Source organism: Galleria mellonella, unplaced genomic scaffold, assembly GCF_026898425.1.
Source record: "Galleria mellonella isolate WM207_F2 unplaced genomic scaffold, CSIRO_AGI_GalMel_v1 utg1380, whole genome shotgun sequence".
Classification (NCBI taxonomy): Eukaryota; Metazoa; Arthropoda; class Insecta; order Lepidoptera; family Pyralidae; genus Galleria; species Galleria mellonella.
The window spans coordinates 270,939-290,734 of record NW_026441993.1 but is presented as its reverse complement, the minus strand read 5'-3'; the positions used below and the strand labels follow the sequence as shown (position 1 = coordinate 290,734).

Here is a 19,796-nt window from a genome sequence, read left to right as displayed (position 1 = left end):
TTAAATGGATACAGAAATATCACCACTATTAGTTTATGCTGGTGGGCTACCCTCGAAAGTTTTTAGGAGAGTCAGGTCAGTTTACTCATTGTGATGAAATGCTTTCTAGGGGAGACCATGTGTTTGACAAGGTATTTTGCTAGTAATAGGACCACTAATCCTTATTATTAACAAACCTTTAACTCTCAGCGTATTGTGAAAATTGTACTGGTTTAGCACTTTTACCTATGAATAGGTATTACTTTATCAATTTTTGGCATAAAACATGGCAAAATAAGCAAAACAATTGTTTAGGCTCGAAGGGAGAAATAAAGTAAATTAGTTGTTACTAATGATAATATTGTAACTATATGTCTTATTAAGAGCAACAGAAGTCAAACAATAATTTTTACAAACTTTGTATGCCTGCATGTTTGTTTCAGAAGTTATAATAAAGAATATCAAATTGATACTACTGTGGCATACAAGTATTTAGATGATAATTATCACTTTTCTCATTTACAATTTTTTTCTTTTTATAAAATTAAATGTATTCCAATTTTTTTGTTTGTGAAAACTTATGTTTTGACTGCATTATTTTCTACATTTCAATCTTAGATACTTAACATATTAATAAGAAACCTTAAAGGTATAAAATTAAAGTCAATTTTGAATAGAGATTTATAATTGAAACTTGCGACCTTACTTTCATCCCTCATACTAAAAGAATCAGGAATATATTTTTTAAAAATATCCCCTGGATCATACTCTTGTTTGAGTGTACTCTGTAGGGAATTTAAAGGAATGTTGGCCAATGGCTTGTATGTTGGGCAGGAGACCTGCATTAGGAATGATATTCCATGACAATGTCAGTGTGACATTATTGTGTGCTCTGTAAAAAGAAAATATTTTTGTTTACAAATTTAATATTTTTGGTTTATATATATATATATATATATATATATATATATATATATATATATATATATATATATATATATATATATATTATTCCTATGTATAGACAACTGTCACCATTTCCCATCTGGTGAACTGTTAGCTTTTTTGTCATACCAGATTTCATAAAAAAAAAATAATAAAGATATGAAGTAATGCATGCCAAGAGGAAGAATGACTTTTTTAGATTTATATTGTAAGTTAGATAACTTTCAGGTAGTAATCAGTCCTAAATTTTGTATATGTATAATCATTAAAGTTGGCAAAGTTACAATTAATAATTGTTTAAGTAGTTGACATTTTTTATAAAACTATTGTCTGTAATTTATACTTCATCGGCTACGGTAACCGCTTGCCATCAGGTGGGTCGTATGCTTGCTTGCCACCTTAGTGGTATAAAAAAAAACTTCAGTCACTAAGAACAATTATAATTGAAAATTTATATTAATACTTACTTTAAACCATTACCATCATCCCAGAAGTAATATTTTGTGTTCATATTTTTAAAGTCTAGGAGTGCATTTTCACCTCTTAGGATGATTTTGTCCCACAATACAACCTGATTCAGTTCATTGTTTGGTGTAATATATTCTGCTGTTAAGTATAGGAATAATTGTTTTACATTCCAATTGAAAAGCTGAGTTAGATCTGTTTTCAAGTCGAACGTCAGGAAGCCAAGATCATTCCTCTCCCTAGAGGCACCGTAGTCCGGCACATTTTTGCTGTAAACAGGTTTATTTTTAAATAAAAGCCGCACTACTTTAACTATCCACCATTTTATATAATAGTAATACTGACACAACTACTTTTACTGTATTCATTTGTGCGGCGGTTCTGTAATCAACTGTTAACGTGGACAGAAAACATAAGAAAGTAAGACATGCTAGTACACTAAGAGTGTAAGTAAGTATAGCGTTTCCTCTGGTTAACACAGAATACATTTTGATTATTATGTATTTATAACATTAATTAATTAGGATATATTAAATTTATTTCAAAATTCCAAAAATCACTAATTACTATTCACATATGAAACTTGAGTGATTTTTGAAGCAGACTGGTAATATGTTGGCACTTAACACTGACAGTGACAGCTAATGACACACCAGATTCATTACCATCTTTCAGAACGTTCCTTGATGAAGAATGATCAGGCATTACTGTCTTTTATTCTATTTTACCGCCTTTGTTGTTAAATAAAATAATACAACAATAATACATGCACAGAATAATCTATTACATTTTTTTTATTGCAGATGTGATAGTAGCTTTAAAAGCAAATAACTAGTTGAATTTAGCGCATAACGATTTTTGTTTTTGTATAAATGTGTATGTGTAATAACCGAGTAAAATCTTTTGCAACGTGTAATAGGAACAAAGCAAAGGACACGTCACGTCAAGCGTTATAATGTACGTTTCGTTTTCGTTTTTCATGTGTATATGACTGTTGGATCAATGGATTTAAACGGTGTTGTTATTGATTTTATATTATTGTTATTATTGGGCGTCGTTAAATTAGGTTTAAATTATATTTATTTTTCTTTAATCTATCAATACCTATACACTAATATATGTCATACTAATATTGTTGGTTGATTCAAGTCTATATTAAAGAGTGTAGGTACTTGTTCGTTCAATTTATTGAATTCATTTTAAAATTATGTAAAATACGGAAGTACACATAACTTAAAATAGCGATGTACTGAGTCAGCCTTTTTCAACCGATTTGAAAAAGGAGGTTGTTAATGCTGTTCTTTATTAGTTATATATTATTGTATATATTCAAATTATCTTTATTCAAATAGACTTGTTTAGCACTTTTGCATCGTATTTTTTTAAAAATCTACTAAGGGGTTGGAAAGTTATCTGTTAGGAAGAGTTCTCTGTTTACATTATGTGTTATTATTTAAATGTACTACGACTAAAATTACATGGGCGTTAAAAACCCATGCATGATCGACTAATACCATGCATATTTGTCATTCAAGTAAGTGTTTAGTGTGTAATAGGTTTTGTTCAATAAGTGTTTTTAATAACAGTTTTTAACTTATTAAAAGATAGATCCGAAATATCCTTTGGTATCTTATTTTAACATTAAATGCCCATACCTATAAAACTCGATTGCTTGGGTACCTCTGTCCTATTCGTGTTTCTACCGTGAGGCAGTTGTGTTTGCATGGCTGTGTTTCGGTTTGAAGGATGGGATATGGCTTAAATTTACAGGGTACAGAGGAATTACACCTGAGTCCTCAGGAATGGTAACGCATGAGGGGTATTATAGGCAAAACAGTATACTCTGTTATGTCCATGGTACTGCTCATATCTATAGGCGACGGTTACCACTTTCCATCAGGTAGGCCGTTAGCTTGTTTGCCATTCTAAGTTGTATAAAAAAAAAACTTTGTAACTTTTTCTAAACGATACTTTGGAACAGTAAGTTTATATATGTATCTAGTGTTAAGATTATTGAGATTGCTCTTTTTAAGAAACGGAGATAACTGCGTATATACAAAATGTTTGCATATGTGGATTGTGAGGCTACGGTAAGAATATTTGTTTGTTCAAATTAGCGTTTAATATTAGATTATTAGTTGTAAACCAATGCAAGAGCACACAGCAAAGCACTATTTACATTATCATAATTTTTATTCAATTTGTCAAAACATTGAGCTTTATTAAAGTGTAAATAATATAGGTAAATAATAATAATAATAATCTATATATTGGCCATGTGATGTAAAGGCTTTTTTTTTTTACGTGATGAATACACCCTGCGCTAATTCACGCTGGCGATGATGGATGATAGGTGAGAATCAAAAAGGCAGGTCATTTAGCCGATCGTGATGAATACATCTGGAATTCAGCATGATGGTTTCCAGGGGTGACCACGTAGAGGTCGACTTGCCAATGTATATTGCTAGCAATAGGACTAGGAGTCCGTATTACTAATAATCTCTTCCCCTTAAGGCAGATCAGTTAGCTTATCGTGATGAATACACCAGGAATTCAGTACGATGATTTCCAGGGGGAGACTACGTGGAGGTTGACCTGACAAGGTGTATTGTTAGCAATAAGACTAGTAGTCCGCATTACTAACAATCCCTTCCTCCTTAGTTGTATCTAATTCGGTTTCAAGAGTGGGATATGGCAGTGAAAGTATAAGGTATGGAAGCAATACCAAAGTCATCATGAATGGCAACGCATGAGGCGTAGCATAGATATGGCTGTACCTACACACCCATTTTTTTTTCAAATGGACCGTTTAATAGTTTGCCATTCTGAGTATCTTAAAAAAAATATACCATCGGAATTTCACGATTATTTTGAAATTACAGCTAACTGCTGGTATTTATTTAAGAGAACGGTCTGGTTTTATTGCTAAGAGCGATGTCTATTTTTAGATGGTGTGAGAGATATTAATGAGTATATCTATTTGTAACTGGTGTTTTTGCTAACAGTTTGGCATTGTAAGCAGTACAAAAAAAAAATACGAGCTAAGGATAACTCATCATCATCTTCCTACCCTTATCCCAATCATTTGGGGTCAGCGTAATATGATTTTATCCATATTACAAAAAGATTTGGTTTTTAGTTTTAGGACCGGCCACCTGCCTGACGTCAACCCTCTTTGGGATAACTAATAATAAAGGATAACTAATAATAAAAACACAAACTGTGTGATTAAAGAAAGTAACACTTTATATAATGAAACAGTATTGATTTAATATAACTTATATTTAGTAGTTCATAGAAAAATATATTAAATAAATCACAGATTATTTTTCATTAGATAGATTATTATGTCTTTGAAGCAGAAGAACACCGGTCAACATAATAATCAGTGTTGGCGTGAGCACTGGTAATACTGCGTTATTGCACGGTACTCCACCTGGTACGGGACGACAGAAGCACACAGAGGTTACATAGCTGCCGTTAGTCTGTGTATAACATCCAGACCTGACTGCTTCCCCATCTGAGTCTATTGCTCGAGTGCACATAGCGGTCGAGTTTTCCACTGAAATAGAAATAGTTTATTAATTGGATTGCGGAAGAAGTCGACTTCTTATATTACAATAGAAACACAGATTACGAGTATAGACCGTCTAATGACAATCGGTTACGGTAATCTGTGGACGTTTAGAGTACCAAAGGTGTCACGTTCGTGTTGCTAATCCTTATGAAAGTGGACTAAATAAATTTTATGTTTTAATAAATTTGTAACATTCCATAATTCAGTAAAATATTATATAATTTTTTTTTGTAGATATACATTTAATCTTTTGACTAGGCTATATAATCTGTTGTTTTATAAATAAACTAACTTGAAGATATAGACATGGACTAGCTAATAGAGTAAATACCGTATTGGGTAGTCAAGGTGTTATATGTATATGTAGTTTTTTAAAACCAAAGTAGCCCCCTTTATTTTTCATAGATATTTCTTTGCATATTCGAAAGTTGATCATGACTATAGACTCAAAATTGTTGATGATATCAGCCATTATTATCTACTGTTGAATATAGGAAGATCTATTCGGGGTATTGCTAGTAGTTGCCACGCTTGACAGGGAGGTTAGCAACCGCCAAGTTGGTAATTGTAAAACAATTGTTGTTCCATATTTATTTAAAATTAATTATTTAAATATATTTATTCTTACCAAATCCATTAAAGTAATAAGTGTAAGTGGCGCACACGTCATTATCCGCTAATATGCACGAAGCCTCTAGAAGATGATGTGCCCAAATATATTCGGTATCAGGCCAAGTGCCGTCATCTGTAAAGTACAAAATGATTGCTTATATACTATACTATATATTCTAGTTCTAGCCTATAGTAGTCCTGTGTTGAAGGTAGTAAGTATATGACCATGACATATGGTTATTATTTTTCTTTCATTTTTTAGCGTTTTATCTATGTTTCTATACTCGTACTTTGATATACTTAGTATGTGTTCATAGTATATATTATTATGATAAAATTGTTTTGATAGACAAAAAGATAGAAATAATATTACGATGATTTCATATCTATTGCTTATTTCTGTATTATTCTATTGCTATTTGTTCATATATATAAACATTTTATTTGTTAATTTCATGCACTGTTATTTTGAATATCTAAATATGCCAAGTGAGAGAAAACCGAGTATACTCGTACATATTTATGAACAAATTTGTTTACATCGCGTGTCTTTGTTACTACAAAATATTTAATTTCCAATTGTTATAATGGACATTTTATTAAAAAAATGTACCTATTTGTGAGTGATTCTAAGGATCCACGTGTTAAATTTTAATTAATCTTTGTAATTTCTACTATTTTTCTTTATTTATTCATGATCATTTATTCATGATTACAAAAAAGGAGAGTATAGTACAAATTACCAGATAAAAACAATTAACAATATTGATAACATAAATAAATCTTATATTTTATGTAATTTCTACTATAATCTATTATATTGCTAGATATAATAACAGTGAACATATTGCACAGCGCCATCTAGTCCAAAACTAAGTGCAGCTTGTACTGGGATTTATTAAATTTAAATATATTTTTTTTGTAAAATATGTAACATATTATATACAGAAAAAAATCATATACATTAAAATGCTATATTAAAAAATATAAATGGGTGTTTTGTGCGAGAATCAAAATCATAAACATTGTATATTAATGCAATGAGTTAAACCGTTACATCATCATCAAGTTGTCATTATATTCATTTGTGCAAAGTATGAGTAAAATAATAACAATCATGAGTGAGACAGATCCTGATGTGTTGACAGCAATATACTTACAGGTGACGACTAGTGGTCTCTGACACGGAACCCCGCTGGCTAACCTGGTGGCGTCTTGACATGTGGCGTTTTGGAACACGCTCTCATTGTTATACCTGGGCCCTAGCCATGTGTACTGGAAGCATCTGGAGACTCTGTTCGATTGGGCCGATACCGAAATTGCACCTACAGTGTTAATGTACTTTTTTTAGTAAAAATAATTGTGTATTGCACTGCAGATTAGAGGTAATTAATATATGTCGCCATGGGAATTTTTTGTTAATAATGGGGCTAAACAGTCTCCGTTATTAGCAATTTAGATAAATCCGATTAATAGGGTTACTCTTTAAATCAATTCCGATCGATCGATCGATATCGCAATTGTGATGTTTTGTACTCTCGAATTGGTTTTATATATATATAGAGTAATCATTAAAAGGCTATTGTTGCAGCTTATATATCTGCTTCTCTTTACGCTATTTTACTAGATATATATAAGTGTAACTTGTTAATTTTCACCCAATTCTGTTCCGATTCAAGAATGTGTTATCTGGTCGATCTCCGCGTGGTCCTCCTTGGAATTCATCACGGTTGATTCTGAGCGAATTTAACACAATGGGCCAAATGATCTGACTAAACTGACATCCTCACTAGTAATTACTTCTAGTATTAGTTTTATATTTTTACCTCATAAAAAATAAATATCACAGCCACATGGCACGAGGTACATATGTACCTCGTGCTATGTGTATATTCGTGTACATTTTTAGCCAACATGTTCTCAGTCGCCTCATATAACTTATAAAACATTTCACGAGGTTTAATTAAAATAATTAGTATCATTTTGAAGCAGTAGTAGCAGTGGTAGAATACCATGAAATCTTCTTTCATAATTCACATTAAATGCACTATAAGAAGTTTTATAAATAATTGTTTTAAAATTGTACATCGTTAAATCCTACATTTGCTACGTACAGCGTTAGCTTTTACTAGTTTATATAAAAATAACTATTATATATTTATATATACGATAACAACAGAATATGAGAATTTCGATTATATATTCAAAATACTTGTACTTTATTCCATTGTCTCTATAAAAAAATTTATGACACTTCGAATGGCAAACAAGCTGCCTGTTCACCTGATGTATATATCTAGATAGGGAGGTTCATGGGTTGAAAATTCATGAAAAATAACGAATTACTAATATAGATATCACGCATACAACTGTCAAGTTACTATGGGAGTATTTAGTACATAATTCATAGGAGTCTCTAATTTTTTTCCCTTATTTGACCAATATTTCTTTGAAAAATAATTAGTTCGGTTAATATAACATTGTTATATGTAAGTACTTACATGGTAATAGAATTAATACTGAAAACACAATTTTATTGTATTGACACATTGTCCACTTTATTTAAACATGTTAATTAAAATATATTATCAATTAATTTGTCACTCTACATTCGACTAAGTTTATTGTTTACTAAGGACTAAAGAATTACTTGACGTAAACTGAAAATTATCGTTATATCTTTGTGATTTCCTTATCGAAACATTGTAACTACCGCTTTGAAGTACCTAAAAGTATTTGATTACTGCAATGATTTTATGGATAAGATTAGGTACATGGATAAATTAAAGCATACCTAGATATACCTAAATTTATAGAAATAAAATGAAACATATTAATAGAATAGATAATTATGACGCAAAAAAATAGACTTTACTGTATACTACAAGTGAAATTGAAATCATTAGTATATTCAAACTTATAAGGTAGTGTTTTATCAAAAAACTGGACAGTTTTTATAAAAGTACCTGGGGAAAAAAATGACAAAATAATTCTACACTAATGATTTTCATTGTCGCCTATAATACTTATGTAGTGAGTGTGTGAGAAATAAAACCTTTATACTTATTGTATTAGAGACTGTATTACAGTAGGTATCTTGTTTTTCATACCGTATACGTAGAATGTTCATAGTCTTTAAGTCTATAACTTAGGTATATATATGCATATATATATGTATATGTATATGTATATGTATATGTATATTATATGTATATTATATGTATATGTATATGTATATGTATATGTATATGTATATGTATATTTATATGTATATATATATATATATATATATATATATATATGTATATATATATATATATATACATATATGCATATATATATTTATGCATTTAAATTTGAAAATATAAAGATCGAGAAGAGACCAAGAAGGAAATCTAGTTTTTCTGCACTATTTTAGCTACACTTCTCTTTATAAATATTATAGTACGTTGTTGTATTTTGGTGTAATCACAACAACCCATTAGTGTTCTATTGCTGGACACGGGACTTTCCTTATGAGATATAGTGTAAGATGAAGCCTACTTTTACAAAGGTAGCCATTAGGTAGTTTTGTAGGTGCGTTTAATTTGAGTTTTGTTTCTCTACTAATGCATTTAACGATGTACCATATGGAGAAGTCATTGCAGCCAGTACAAAATAAGGAAAATTCAAATTAAAATATTATAATGTTTTGGGACATCTGATATTGTTCATGGGATTACGATGTTAATTTTTCGCGAGCATTTTATCAATACTGATATAAAATTTTATTAACAATGCGATTCTAGGTATCGACCTTCTAAGTATTATGACCTTCATATTGATTAATCAGACATTTACGTTTTACTGATAACATTAGCACCTAAACAGTTGAGACTTTTTTTTATTACAACGAATTTCCGTTTCAAGGAAACTTGTATTTATTATTTTATCGTAGTTTTTAAATACGCATTTTTTATCCTGTGTATTTTATACATGGGCGTTGCAATATAACATTTATTGTATATGTGAAATTTAGCTTTGGCTGAATTTCATCGTGTGATTCCAGGTTCCAAAGCCATTTTAGAATACAAACGATAAAAATGAGTTAATGTTTTAAATAGTTATCATCTGATTCTAATCTGTACTGTAATCATAGTTAAAAATAGAAAAAATGACAAGTGCCACTTATTTATACAAACGTTTCTATTTTGGGTGGTAAGAGTAAAATTATTTGTTACTTTTAAGAGACCAGTAGGGATAAATGGATTAAAATTTACCACTTTTATTTATCGATTAATTTTAGACAATAATAAGTCCGTTAGAAAATAATTAATAGTATAAAAAAGTGTAATTATATTAATAGTAATATCTCTACGGTGACATGCGTTCGATACCAGAGTGTAAGGAGTAACAGTGATACATCGCCATTGAAAGTCTTATGCGAAATGTCGCTCTCGTCGCAGGGTTGCCAGGTTTAACCGATTTCAAAAATAGATTATTTTCAGTTTAACTATTCCAGTTTTTCATTTTCGATATGAATATCGTTTTCAATTAATTAAAGATATGCGAATTGAAATTTTTGAATTTTGGTAAAAAATACTACGATGTAAAAATTTTATATTTATCTAATATAGATATGAGTATCTACACTAATATTATAAAAAAGTTGATACAAATAGTGACTAAAATTACACCATGTTATTCATACTTCTGTTTAAATCCTTATCGAAATAAATCATATTGTTTTCAAAACTGTTTCAATTTATATAGATTACTTTTTTAATTGTTCAAATCAGTTATTCAATTCAATAGTTATTACGAATTTAATAAGTCATGGAAATAGAAAAAATAATGCTGTCGCATTGTACATGTTATTCATACCTATAAGGACTAATAACCTTATCCAAATAAATTATTTTGTATTCAAAATTGTTTCGATACCTGCAGATTACTTATTGATTTTTTCAAATCGTAGCTATATTCCATTCAAAAGATGTTAAAAAGTGTAAATCCGTGCGAAGCCGGGGCGGGTCGCTAGTAATTTATACAATAAAAAAATATTTACCTTACACATTAACATTAACAACTATAAAGGTAAATATATAAACACATGGATAAACATATATATGTATGTGTATATATATATATATATACACACATACATACGAGTATATATACACATACATATATATACACAATAAATTAGGAATTACCTGAGTTATCCAAATTGATCACCATGTCGAAAATATAAAATTCTTTGACAGTTCCCATTTTTTTGTAACATAATAATAAAAATATTATTAGCAACTGCAAATACTGCAAAACAATTCACAAATTAAAAATTAGTGCTGTGCATCTTTTACCAAATTTATCATGGGAAGTGCTCTGAGGAATTGCGGCGGTACTCACTTATCATTAGATGAGCAGCATGCTCTTTTGCCTCCTGTGTTATATAAAAAAAAAAAACACTATATTTCCTTTGAAAGAGCTTTATATAATTTTAAAAACATTTAAAACTCGGCGGGGGAAAGATTGTTAGTAAAGCGAATTATCAATCTCATTGCTAGCAATATACCTATCACGGCGACCTCCAAGTGGTTCCCCCTAGAAACCATCGTGCTAAATTCCAGGTGTAATAATAATAATTTATTTGCCAGAAACATATTTAGATAATATGATGTTACATTTTGTTTTTTATTGTTTAGTGTGTTTCGCTATATTTAATAGAATGCAAATCCTTATAGAAAGTATTCATCAAACATAATGAGTCTTAAAACATCACCTAAGTATAATCGCGAGTGTATTCATCACGGTGAGCTAACTGACCTGCCTTATTATCCTCACTGGTGCCTCGTTAGCGTATACCGTTACCGCAGGCGGAGTTACCATCCATTGAAAAAAGTCAAGGGTACGATCCCGCACACATGACTATGTTTATATTGGTAACCAAGTATTTTCTATGTATGCTATTTTCATCGACCACGACGGGTCTTCTTACCCGCCATATAAAAGTGGCGGGTCATTTTACCAGTTGTCTAGTACAAGCTCTGTTTGGTTTGAGACTAGATGACTCTGTATTTGTTTATTTATTATTCAATCTTCGCTTACTGTAAAAAGGGCAATAATATTTGTTTAAACGAACTATTATATTAATATTTTTTATAGATATATAAAAAATATTATTATATATTTTATTAATAATTCGGTATATTTTTTTATTTATTATATTTTTACTATAAGGTAAATACTATAATATGTATTTTATATCTATATAGTATAGTATATCTGTATAGTATACAGATTTTTTTATATCACTGAGATGGCAAACAAGTATACAGCCCACCTGATGGTAAGTGGTTACCGTAGCTTATGAACATCTGTAATACCAGAGGTATTACGCGTGTGTTGTCGACCCTGACGAAACCTCTTTACCCCCCTTTTGAAGAACCCCATGCTGTAGTCTCTTGGGAAATCCTCGGCAGAGAGCTCATTCCACAACCTGAGTGTTCGTGGGAGGAAACCATCATCTCTGAAACCGCGCAGTACGGTCATTATATACTTATTTATGTTCAACAGTGTACTTATAAAAAATAGCTCTCTTCCAGTAGAGATAGGTGAAATAAAATTCCAATCTTACTCTCTTTTGGCAAACACTGGTAAGGACAAACTGAACTGGCTAAAAAAAAAATACTTACGGATACAACAGGATTTACGTTTTTAATTCACAATAGTAATGTACGTTACAGACAGGTTGTCAATTTGCTCGACAGTGTAGCAGGTGAGTCACAAGGGGCCGGTGCATACTCAAATGAAATTATTCGCCATTGGACGATAAGCCGATTTCGCCTAACCTCGTTCAATCAGAGCTTCGAGTCTCGCTGCACTGGCGTAGATTTGTGGCTCGACAGATACGGCTTGCTTTTGAAAAATGCACCATATTTCATACATAAAAACTGTGAGCTGGTGATAAAGTTTCATATGATTGAAGTCGACAGTTCATCTGATTATGATGGTATGTTATATGGTAATTCCTAATTATTACCTACAGACATGTTTTTCATGTTTTTTTTTTAAATTATTTTAGCTCTTAATTGTCTCCTGCTAAACATAAGCCTTCCCCATAAGGGGAGTTTTGCCAGTAGTTGCCGCACTTGGCAGGCGTGTTGGCAACCGCAGTTAGGCTTTTACAAGATGTTTTATGGGTGACGCTGCTGCCAATCCCTCCACCATAAGCTCCCTTAGTCGCCTCTTACGACACTCGCGGAAAAGGTGGTCCATTCTGTGCCGGGACCGACACGGCATTTTTCATGTTTGTATTAGTTATATATAATAAATAATGTCACCTTTAAATGTGTATCTAATGTCATCATCATTATATCAGCCGTTAACTGTCCACTGAATATAAACCTTCCCCATAAAGGGAGTTTTGCCACACTTAGCAGGCAGTTTGGAAACCGCAGTTAGGCTTTTAGTGATGTTTTAGTAGGGACTCTGTTGCCCATCCCTCTACCATTAAGTTCCCTTAGATGCCTCTTACGATATCCACGGGAAAGAAAGGGGTGGCCTATTACCTACACCTACACTTAATGAAATTTAGAAATATTTCAATAACTTCAGTTTTAAAATCCTATAGTTATCACAGACTAAGTATTCCTAAGTCTATCACCGAATACCAATCAGGTTTTGGATCATAGAAAAAAATAGACCGCTTTGTCGATGCTACCAATATGAAATTTAAGCCGATTTAATCTTCGCTCTGTCTGTTCAATAAAAATATTGTCAGTTCCATTGTCTGAATAGTGCAGCAAATATGATTTATTATTTTCTATCTAACAGATTCTGACAAATAAAGTATATTAGTTTATTTAAAGAGAAACTAACTGACAGCTCTTAAACTGTCTTAACGGCCGAAATTGCAGAGTCGAGAAACAAGACATTTTGCACTGAGACACTTTAAGCCTATAATACTTATAATGCAAGTGAGTTCTGAGAAGCGATGTCCCATGGGAGCAGGATATAATGGATTTAGCGTTAGTGAAGCTACGGGAAACAGTTTGTACAGTACATAAAAATCCCGTGTTATGATACTGCTCAATTAGTTTTAATAAAATTTATTAAATGTGTAATGGTCTACTTGAATTTGCGAGATAGGACAGTATTACCCCAATAAGAAAAAGTTAAATCGGTTAGTGGCGGTAAAAACGTTTCCCGGGTCAATTAGTAAATATATGTATAAACTTTAATGTATGTCTTATTATGTGCTTAACATGTTGTAGGGACATCGCTGTCTTTCAACAGCCATACTGAGTGCGAAAAGGGATTGTAAGTAATGGAAGCGGTATTTCCCAACAGATACGATATTGAAATCTTAAAAAAAAGAGCATATTTCTTTTTAAAAAGCCGGCAAAACAACTGCAATTACTATGATGTTGCGGGGAGGCAGTCATCTTTATCATCAGGTGAGCCGCGTGCTCGATGTTATATAGAAATATTTAAGATACTCGTACGGATATATATATATGTATATATATATATATATATATATATATATATATATATACATATATATATATATATATACATATATGTATATACATGTATAATATCAATGCTTTTCAGCGTACACTAATTATATTATATAATATTGTTATATAATCTTATAATGAATCTATAAATAATTAAAATAACTAGATTTGATAATCAAGTTCAAGAGCAATTAAGTACATACATAACGTACCTTACAATCATTTTAATATCGTATAATATTGGACATGAAACAGAAGGAAACATTATTTACCTTTCATCGACAGACTGAGCCGATATCAAAATGAATGTAAGGTATAACCTACGGCAGTTTAGTTCAGTGAGCGAGGGATATCTACGGAATTGAAACAACTACTTAATTAATTTGTTATTCAATATGTCAGTAAATGAACAATAAACATATTGTATTCAATTATAACTTCAAGTCCTTACTTATAAGTTTGTTGCTTATATGTCTGGTTAAAATGCTCTTTTAATCATGTTATAATTTTAAATTTGGGATTAACTTTTGGGTGAAACATAGTAAAAATTTATCATTTCTTTTATGATAATTAAAATGGCAAATGAGCTCGTTGTTGACTTGATTCAAAGTGATAACCCTTTTTTTAATGGATGATAATGAAATGGTATTCTCGCCTACGCTATCGGTATACACTGGCGGGGCATCAGTAAGGACGCAGCAGGTAGGTTAGCCATCATGAAATCAAATTCAATAATAGATCAATTATGTTGCTTGCTATTACGAACAATCCCTTCTCCCTTCAGCGCTAACTGTTACACCTTCGCCTATAGACATAAACATCACAAAATACACTGTGACGCCCCATTCTTCGCCATTCCTGAGGAAAGTTTATTTATGGAATGAGTAGGTCAGATAAATATATATTAAATATGTACCATACATTAAAAGGAAGAATTTATATTTAAATTAGAAATAGATAATTTTATATTTTCTAAAAATTAATGAGCGGCGAAATTGAAATAAATAAATAGTTTTTCTTTATATTAAAAATATCTGATGCATAATTGTAGTTTGAAGACTGCTCCTTTGAAGGAAAATGTCATATTTACTATTTTTTCCCGCGTACATAAGTGTAAAAATCATCAGATATGTCAAGTTAGCACATGACCTAGCCGTGTAAGAAATTTCATTTAATTCGTTTAGCCGTTTAAATGTAAGTAATAAATATCCAATCACACAAACTTCTTTACAATAAATATTTATAATATTAGTAGGTAGGTAGATGGATTTCTTGTAGGTAGATAGATTTATTTGTTGTAGTAAAATTATTGAAATTAGAAAAATCTCTTTGAGAGAAGTCACACATAAAGGCAACAGTTATTTTAATAAGTTGATAATAACTTAGTAAATTTAAACATTTAAATTTGTGTATCATTGTTTACACTAGTCACGTTTAGCATTTAGCAAGTGTTTGAGGGACGTCAGTTATCAAAAAATATTCTAATTGATAGATTAAGTAAAGTTTTCAAGAAGTGTCTAATAAGTCACTTCTTGAAAACTTACAAGTATCAACTTCCTATAACATCTATTTTATATGAAATCGTAAAGGAGGAAATTTAAGTATACTTTTGCATATTAGGAGCGGTAATAATAATTAATGTTAGAGGAACATCACGAACTTAAGATTTTGAACAGATGTTTTCCTGTGTAAAAAGAAAAATTGTCACGTGTACAAGATAAATTTAAAAACATTGTGAACAGTCACCATTAGTCAGCTTGTAAAATGTTTTCGCAACAGGAACGGAAAACTTTCCCGGATGTAAGATATTTTGAGCTCCTGAGATCTACCTTGGTTGCTTATTCTATTTTTCTCGTAGTAGCTTCCTTATACCGTCGAAACATATTTTCATATCTATTTACCTATTAGTAAAGCTTACAGGTAAAGTTTACATGAGGAATATATGTTCAACCCATTTAAAGATCTCAACTCAATTTTATTGTATCATATGTCACTTTTAAACCGATTTTAATAATAATATTTTATTTGTAAAGGTTTAGACATATTTAGATAGTCAGTTTTTATTTTATTTTATTTAATACTGTGTTGTACACACTAGTTAAAAAAGTATGACAGAGGTAATCAAATGTACAAATGCGAGCTGAACTTTAAAAGAGTTATTTTCCAGCAAACCCAAAGTGAAAAGGAGCATAAATATCAGCGGATACAGCAGTCTACAATGTTGTGAACATTTTTATTGTGGTGTAATGATGTAAATACATCTTAATTTATTTCAGTAACAATTGTGATGAAACAATATCTTAAATTACCATACTAATGTGAGTAGGTATGATAAATAGATATTTTCTAAAAGTGATAGCTTATACTCGTCGTTTATTTAAATCCAAATTTACACATCGTAGTTTTCGCAATGTAAACAGCCTTAAAATTATAGCATTAAAAAGCTTGACTATGTTATAAACAGTGTCGATATTTTTTTCTTATTTGCAGCACCTAATTTATAAGAAAAATAATTTCTAAGATTAAGGTTTACTTATTAAGTTTACAAAACAGCTTCCATTAATCTTAGTTTCATAACTTGAGGCCTCTTTGTTTCTTTCGGCGCCGCTGTTCAGTATGAAACGGCTTTAATTAAGATATCATGGGAAATAAACCTCTCAACTCTGTGAAATATTAGACTGGATCTAGAGTAAATTGGATATTTTTCTTTGTGAAAAGGTAAAACGTAATTTCAATTCTATGAATATGAATATTATCATTTAAAAATAACGTTGGAGTACACAAAGAATATGTCTATCACTTTAAGCCTAATACAGAAGAAAATATGTCTAAAATTATTATAAATAAAAACTAAAAGAAAAAAAAATAGAAAATTATTTTTAATAAACCTAAAAGCACCGTGACCATTAGGCTATTGAACTATTAAGTTTATTACACTATTGATAATCTTATACATTTATATAAATTTCTAATTTTCCAGTGATATAAAATAGTGTTAATCAAAGAGCGAATGATGGCTTTGCACCCTGATTACAGTATTAAATATGTTCGAGAAAATGTGAGTATTTCGAGTGACACGAGTGATGACATCAATCAATCAATATTATTTCTGTTTGCCTCATATGGGACTATAATCCCGTGAACATATTTTTTTAAAGTACTACATTAAGATTAAAATAAACAAAATCTAATGGAAAATATTTTATTTAATGTACATCCCTTTCGTTTAAGCAATACATTGTATAAATCATATCAAAATGTATATAGTACAAAGTTACAATTATCTACAAGTTCACTTAGATTTAAGTACTTTATGTATATATAACATGAACATATAATATATATATAAGCTTATTATGTACAATATATTACTTAGTATAAATAACATTATTTACAAGGCGTTTAAAGATTACGAAAGTAAATAGTTGGTAGTTGTTTACTTATTACGTATTGAACTTTTTCATTAGTCGTGTTACTAAAACCTCACATGAGGTCTTAGTAACACGCAACACCGCTCCGCGTCGGGCTCACGAAACTTAGAAGAAATACAGTTTAGAGTTCGTGTTCCCACAAAGGCTATAAATTTCAACATTTTGCTGCTTTTGCACTGTTTACAGCTCACCCACTCGCTATATAGTTTATCACGTGCACTACAATAACGCACTCACGTTAAAAGTTGTTTTTCGCGTGAAACTTTGAGTTATTATTGTCACTTTTACAGCGTCCATAATTTTATAAATCATGTCAGTCCGAATATATATTACAAAGTAATAATTAACCTACATAAGGGAATGGTGCGAATGGTGCGGGGAAGTATCCTGGGAAACCGGCGCTCGGCGCCACTGGCACTGAAGATGTAACGTACGTAGTTAATATGGTTGGCACAACTTTTGTTGTAAACAGTGTGGTGTACACTGTTTTAGCACCAAAATTCAGTTTTAGAACTTGACTGTCCGTAGCAGTAACTTCTGTGTTCATAACAACAGGTGTCGAAGTTACTGTGAATTGTTGTTGTGGGAATAGTGGATTAATGGGTTGCAATGGAAGTGCTGGGAGACTGCTCGTTCCAATTTCGTAGTCTGTTTTTGTAACAGTAGCTACAGGTCTAGAGATAGTGCTATGAATTGTATTTTTACCGTCAAATATTGGTATGACATGGGACTCGTAAATAGTTTCATATTTCAAGACAGGTTTAGATGTAGTGACAATGTTAGGGATTTGAGCAGCAGCGGCAGGATTTAGTAGTCTCAGGAGAGCAAGTTGCTGGGCTTGTTCTGGCGTCAAGGCTGGCGTCGCTGGAGAAGGTGCTTCTGTTACATGATTAGATTTATTTTGACCATGGGCCTTTTTTGATCTTAAGTGATTATCTGGTAATCTGTATTTGTCTACTTCAGTAAGATCAAAATCGGAACCAATGTTTGCTAGATCCAAGTCAGGAGGGAAAACACGTCTCGGAACACCATCTTCGTCTTCATTGCTGTCTCCAAAGTCTAATTCTAAATGTAATTCCGAACCAGCCTCGTCTAAACGACTGTTAAATTCTTTTAATGTTTTGCTAGGTATAAATTGGAAGAAGTCCATTGGTGGTAAAGTTTTTGTAGCGGTTACAAATCTTGTCACTTCATATGTTTGTATGAATGTGAGGCTGTTAGTTATATTAACATCTCTTACCACAGGTAAAATGTGAGTTTTCAACATATGTTGCGTCGTACTGAATGTTTCAGTTACGGTTTCCAATGGTGGAGTTTCCATATCTGAGGTCAAAGTAATAGCGGGTAATGTTGCAATGCTGGAATCTAAATTATGATCTTTACCATAAGGTGATGCAGTCGCTAATATGTTTTCTGTCAACGGTTCGTTGAGAGAACTTTGCGAATTAATAGCGGTTGGTTCGATGCGTTTTTCTATTGTAGAGGTAACGGTAATGATACGAGTGTTTTTGACACGTCCAACCTGTAATAAAATGTTCATTTAATAATTTAGTTTCAAAATAATCTTAAAATATAGTGCTTACTTTTTTCGACATTTTAAGTTTTTGTTTTAATATCACGCTCAAATTTAAGAAATACAAAGAAATGATACTTGTATGTACTCTTTCTAATCTTTAAGAAACGCCATTGATACATAATTATATGTATAAAATTTTTAACTCAAGTATACATATATTACTCGTATTTACTAGCTTTTTGACAGCTACTTAGTATGTGTGGATTTCAAAAGTAGGGAAATCAATGGAATATTATAGGTGGCATATTAAGATAAAACATACACCAATTTTGAAGTTAGATCTTCAGGAATACAACTGTAAAACTTGTATTCGTTTTCATCTACAATTTTCATGTAATGGTAGAGCAAACATATAGACAGACAGACAGAAAAAAAATTCTAAAACTTATTGTAATAAAACATCTCTTATGTACAGATATCATCTGGTTACAATTTTATAATTCTAGTAAGATAATACAATATATATATAACGTATTATAAATCGTTTTTATTTATTTTTACATTATATAAACAAATCTATAAAGATTTGTTTAGCGGCATTATAAAATATCCTCACATTATAAATAATTACATTTTTAATTTCAAACCATGTAGACAAAGCCGCAGGTTAGAACAAGTAGTTGTTATATCAGAAGTTAACTATTCATTGCTGAACATAGTCTTCCCCATAAGGGTTGTCAGTAGTTGCTACGCTTGGCAAGCTA

The 19,796-nt window shown here is 31.0% G+C and overlaps 2 protein-coding genes and 1 long non-coding RNA gene across 7 annotated transcripts in view; 1 reads left to right on the top strand and 2 right to left on the bottom strand.

Moving 5' to 3' along the window:
- Nucleotides 1–646: 646 nt before the first annotated feature.
- Nucleotides 647–8,237, bottom strand: LOC113523313 (signal peptidase complex subunit 3). Its single transcript, XM_052903256.1, has 7 exons — nt 8,080–8,237; nt 6,739–6,903; nt 5,595–5,711; nt 4,835–4,951; nt 1,735–1,888; nt 1,392–1,658; nt 647–871 (listed from the first exon to the last, which is right to left on the bottom strand). Exons 1-7 carry the CDS (start codon nt 8,126–8,128, stop codon nt 742–744), a joined length of 999 nt encoding a protein of 332 aa, XP_052759216.1. The 5' UTR covers nt 8,129–8,237; the 3' UTR covers nt 647–741.
- A 3,872-nt stretch (nt 8,238–12,109) lies between these two features.
- The window catches only part of LOC128202553 (uncharacterized), a 31,296-nt gene continuing 23,609 nt past the window's right edge, over nt 12,110–19,796 (top strand). Inside the window, exon 1 of the long non-coding RNA XR_008253847.1 lies at nt 12,110–12,572. This is a non-coding gene — a long non-coding RNA (uncharacterized LOC128202553). The remainder of the gene's footprint in view (nt 12,573–19,796) is intronic.
- LOC113523562 (uncharacterized) overlaps nt 16,578–19,796 on the bottom strand; it is a 176,346-nt gene continuing 173,127 nt past the window's right edge. For 4 of the 5 annotated variants that reach the window (XM_052903259.1, XM_052903257.1, XM_052903260.1 and 1 more), the window contains exon 9: nt 16,578–19,038. In XM_052903259.1, coding sequence (XP_052759219.1) covers nt 17,860–19,038 — 1,179 coding nt within the window. In that variant the 3' untranslated portion in view covers nt 16,578–17,859. The remainder of the gene's footprint in view (nt 19,039–19,796) is intronic. The other variant, XM_026909553.3, reaches the window with a different exon arrangement.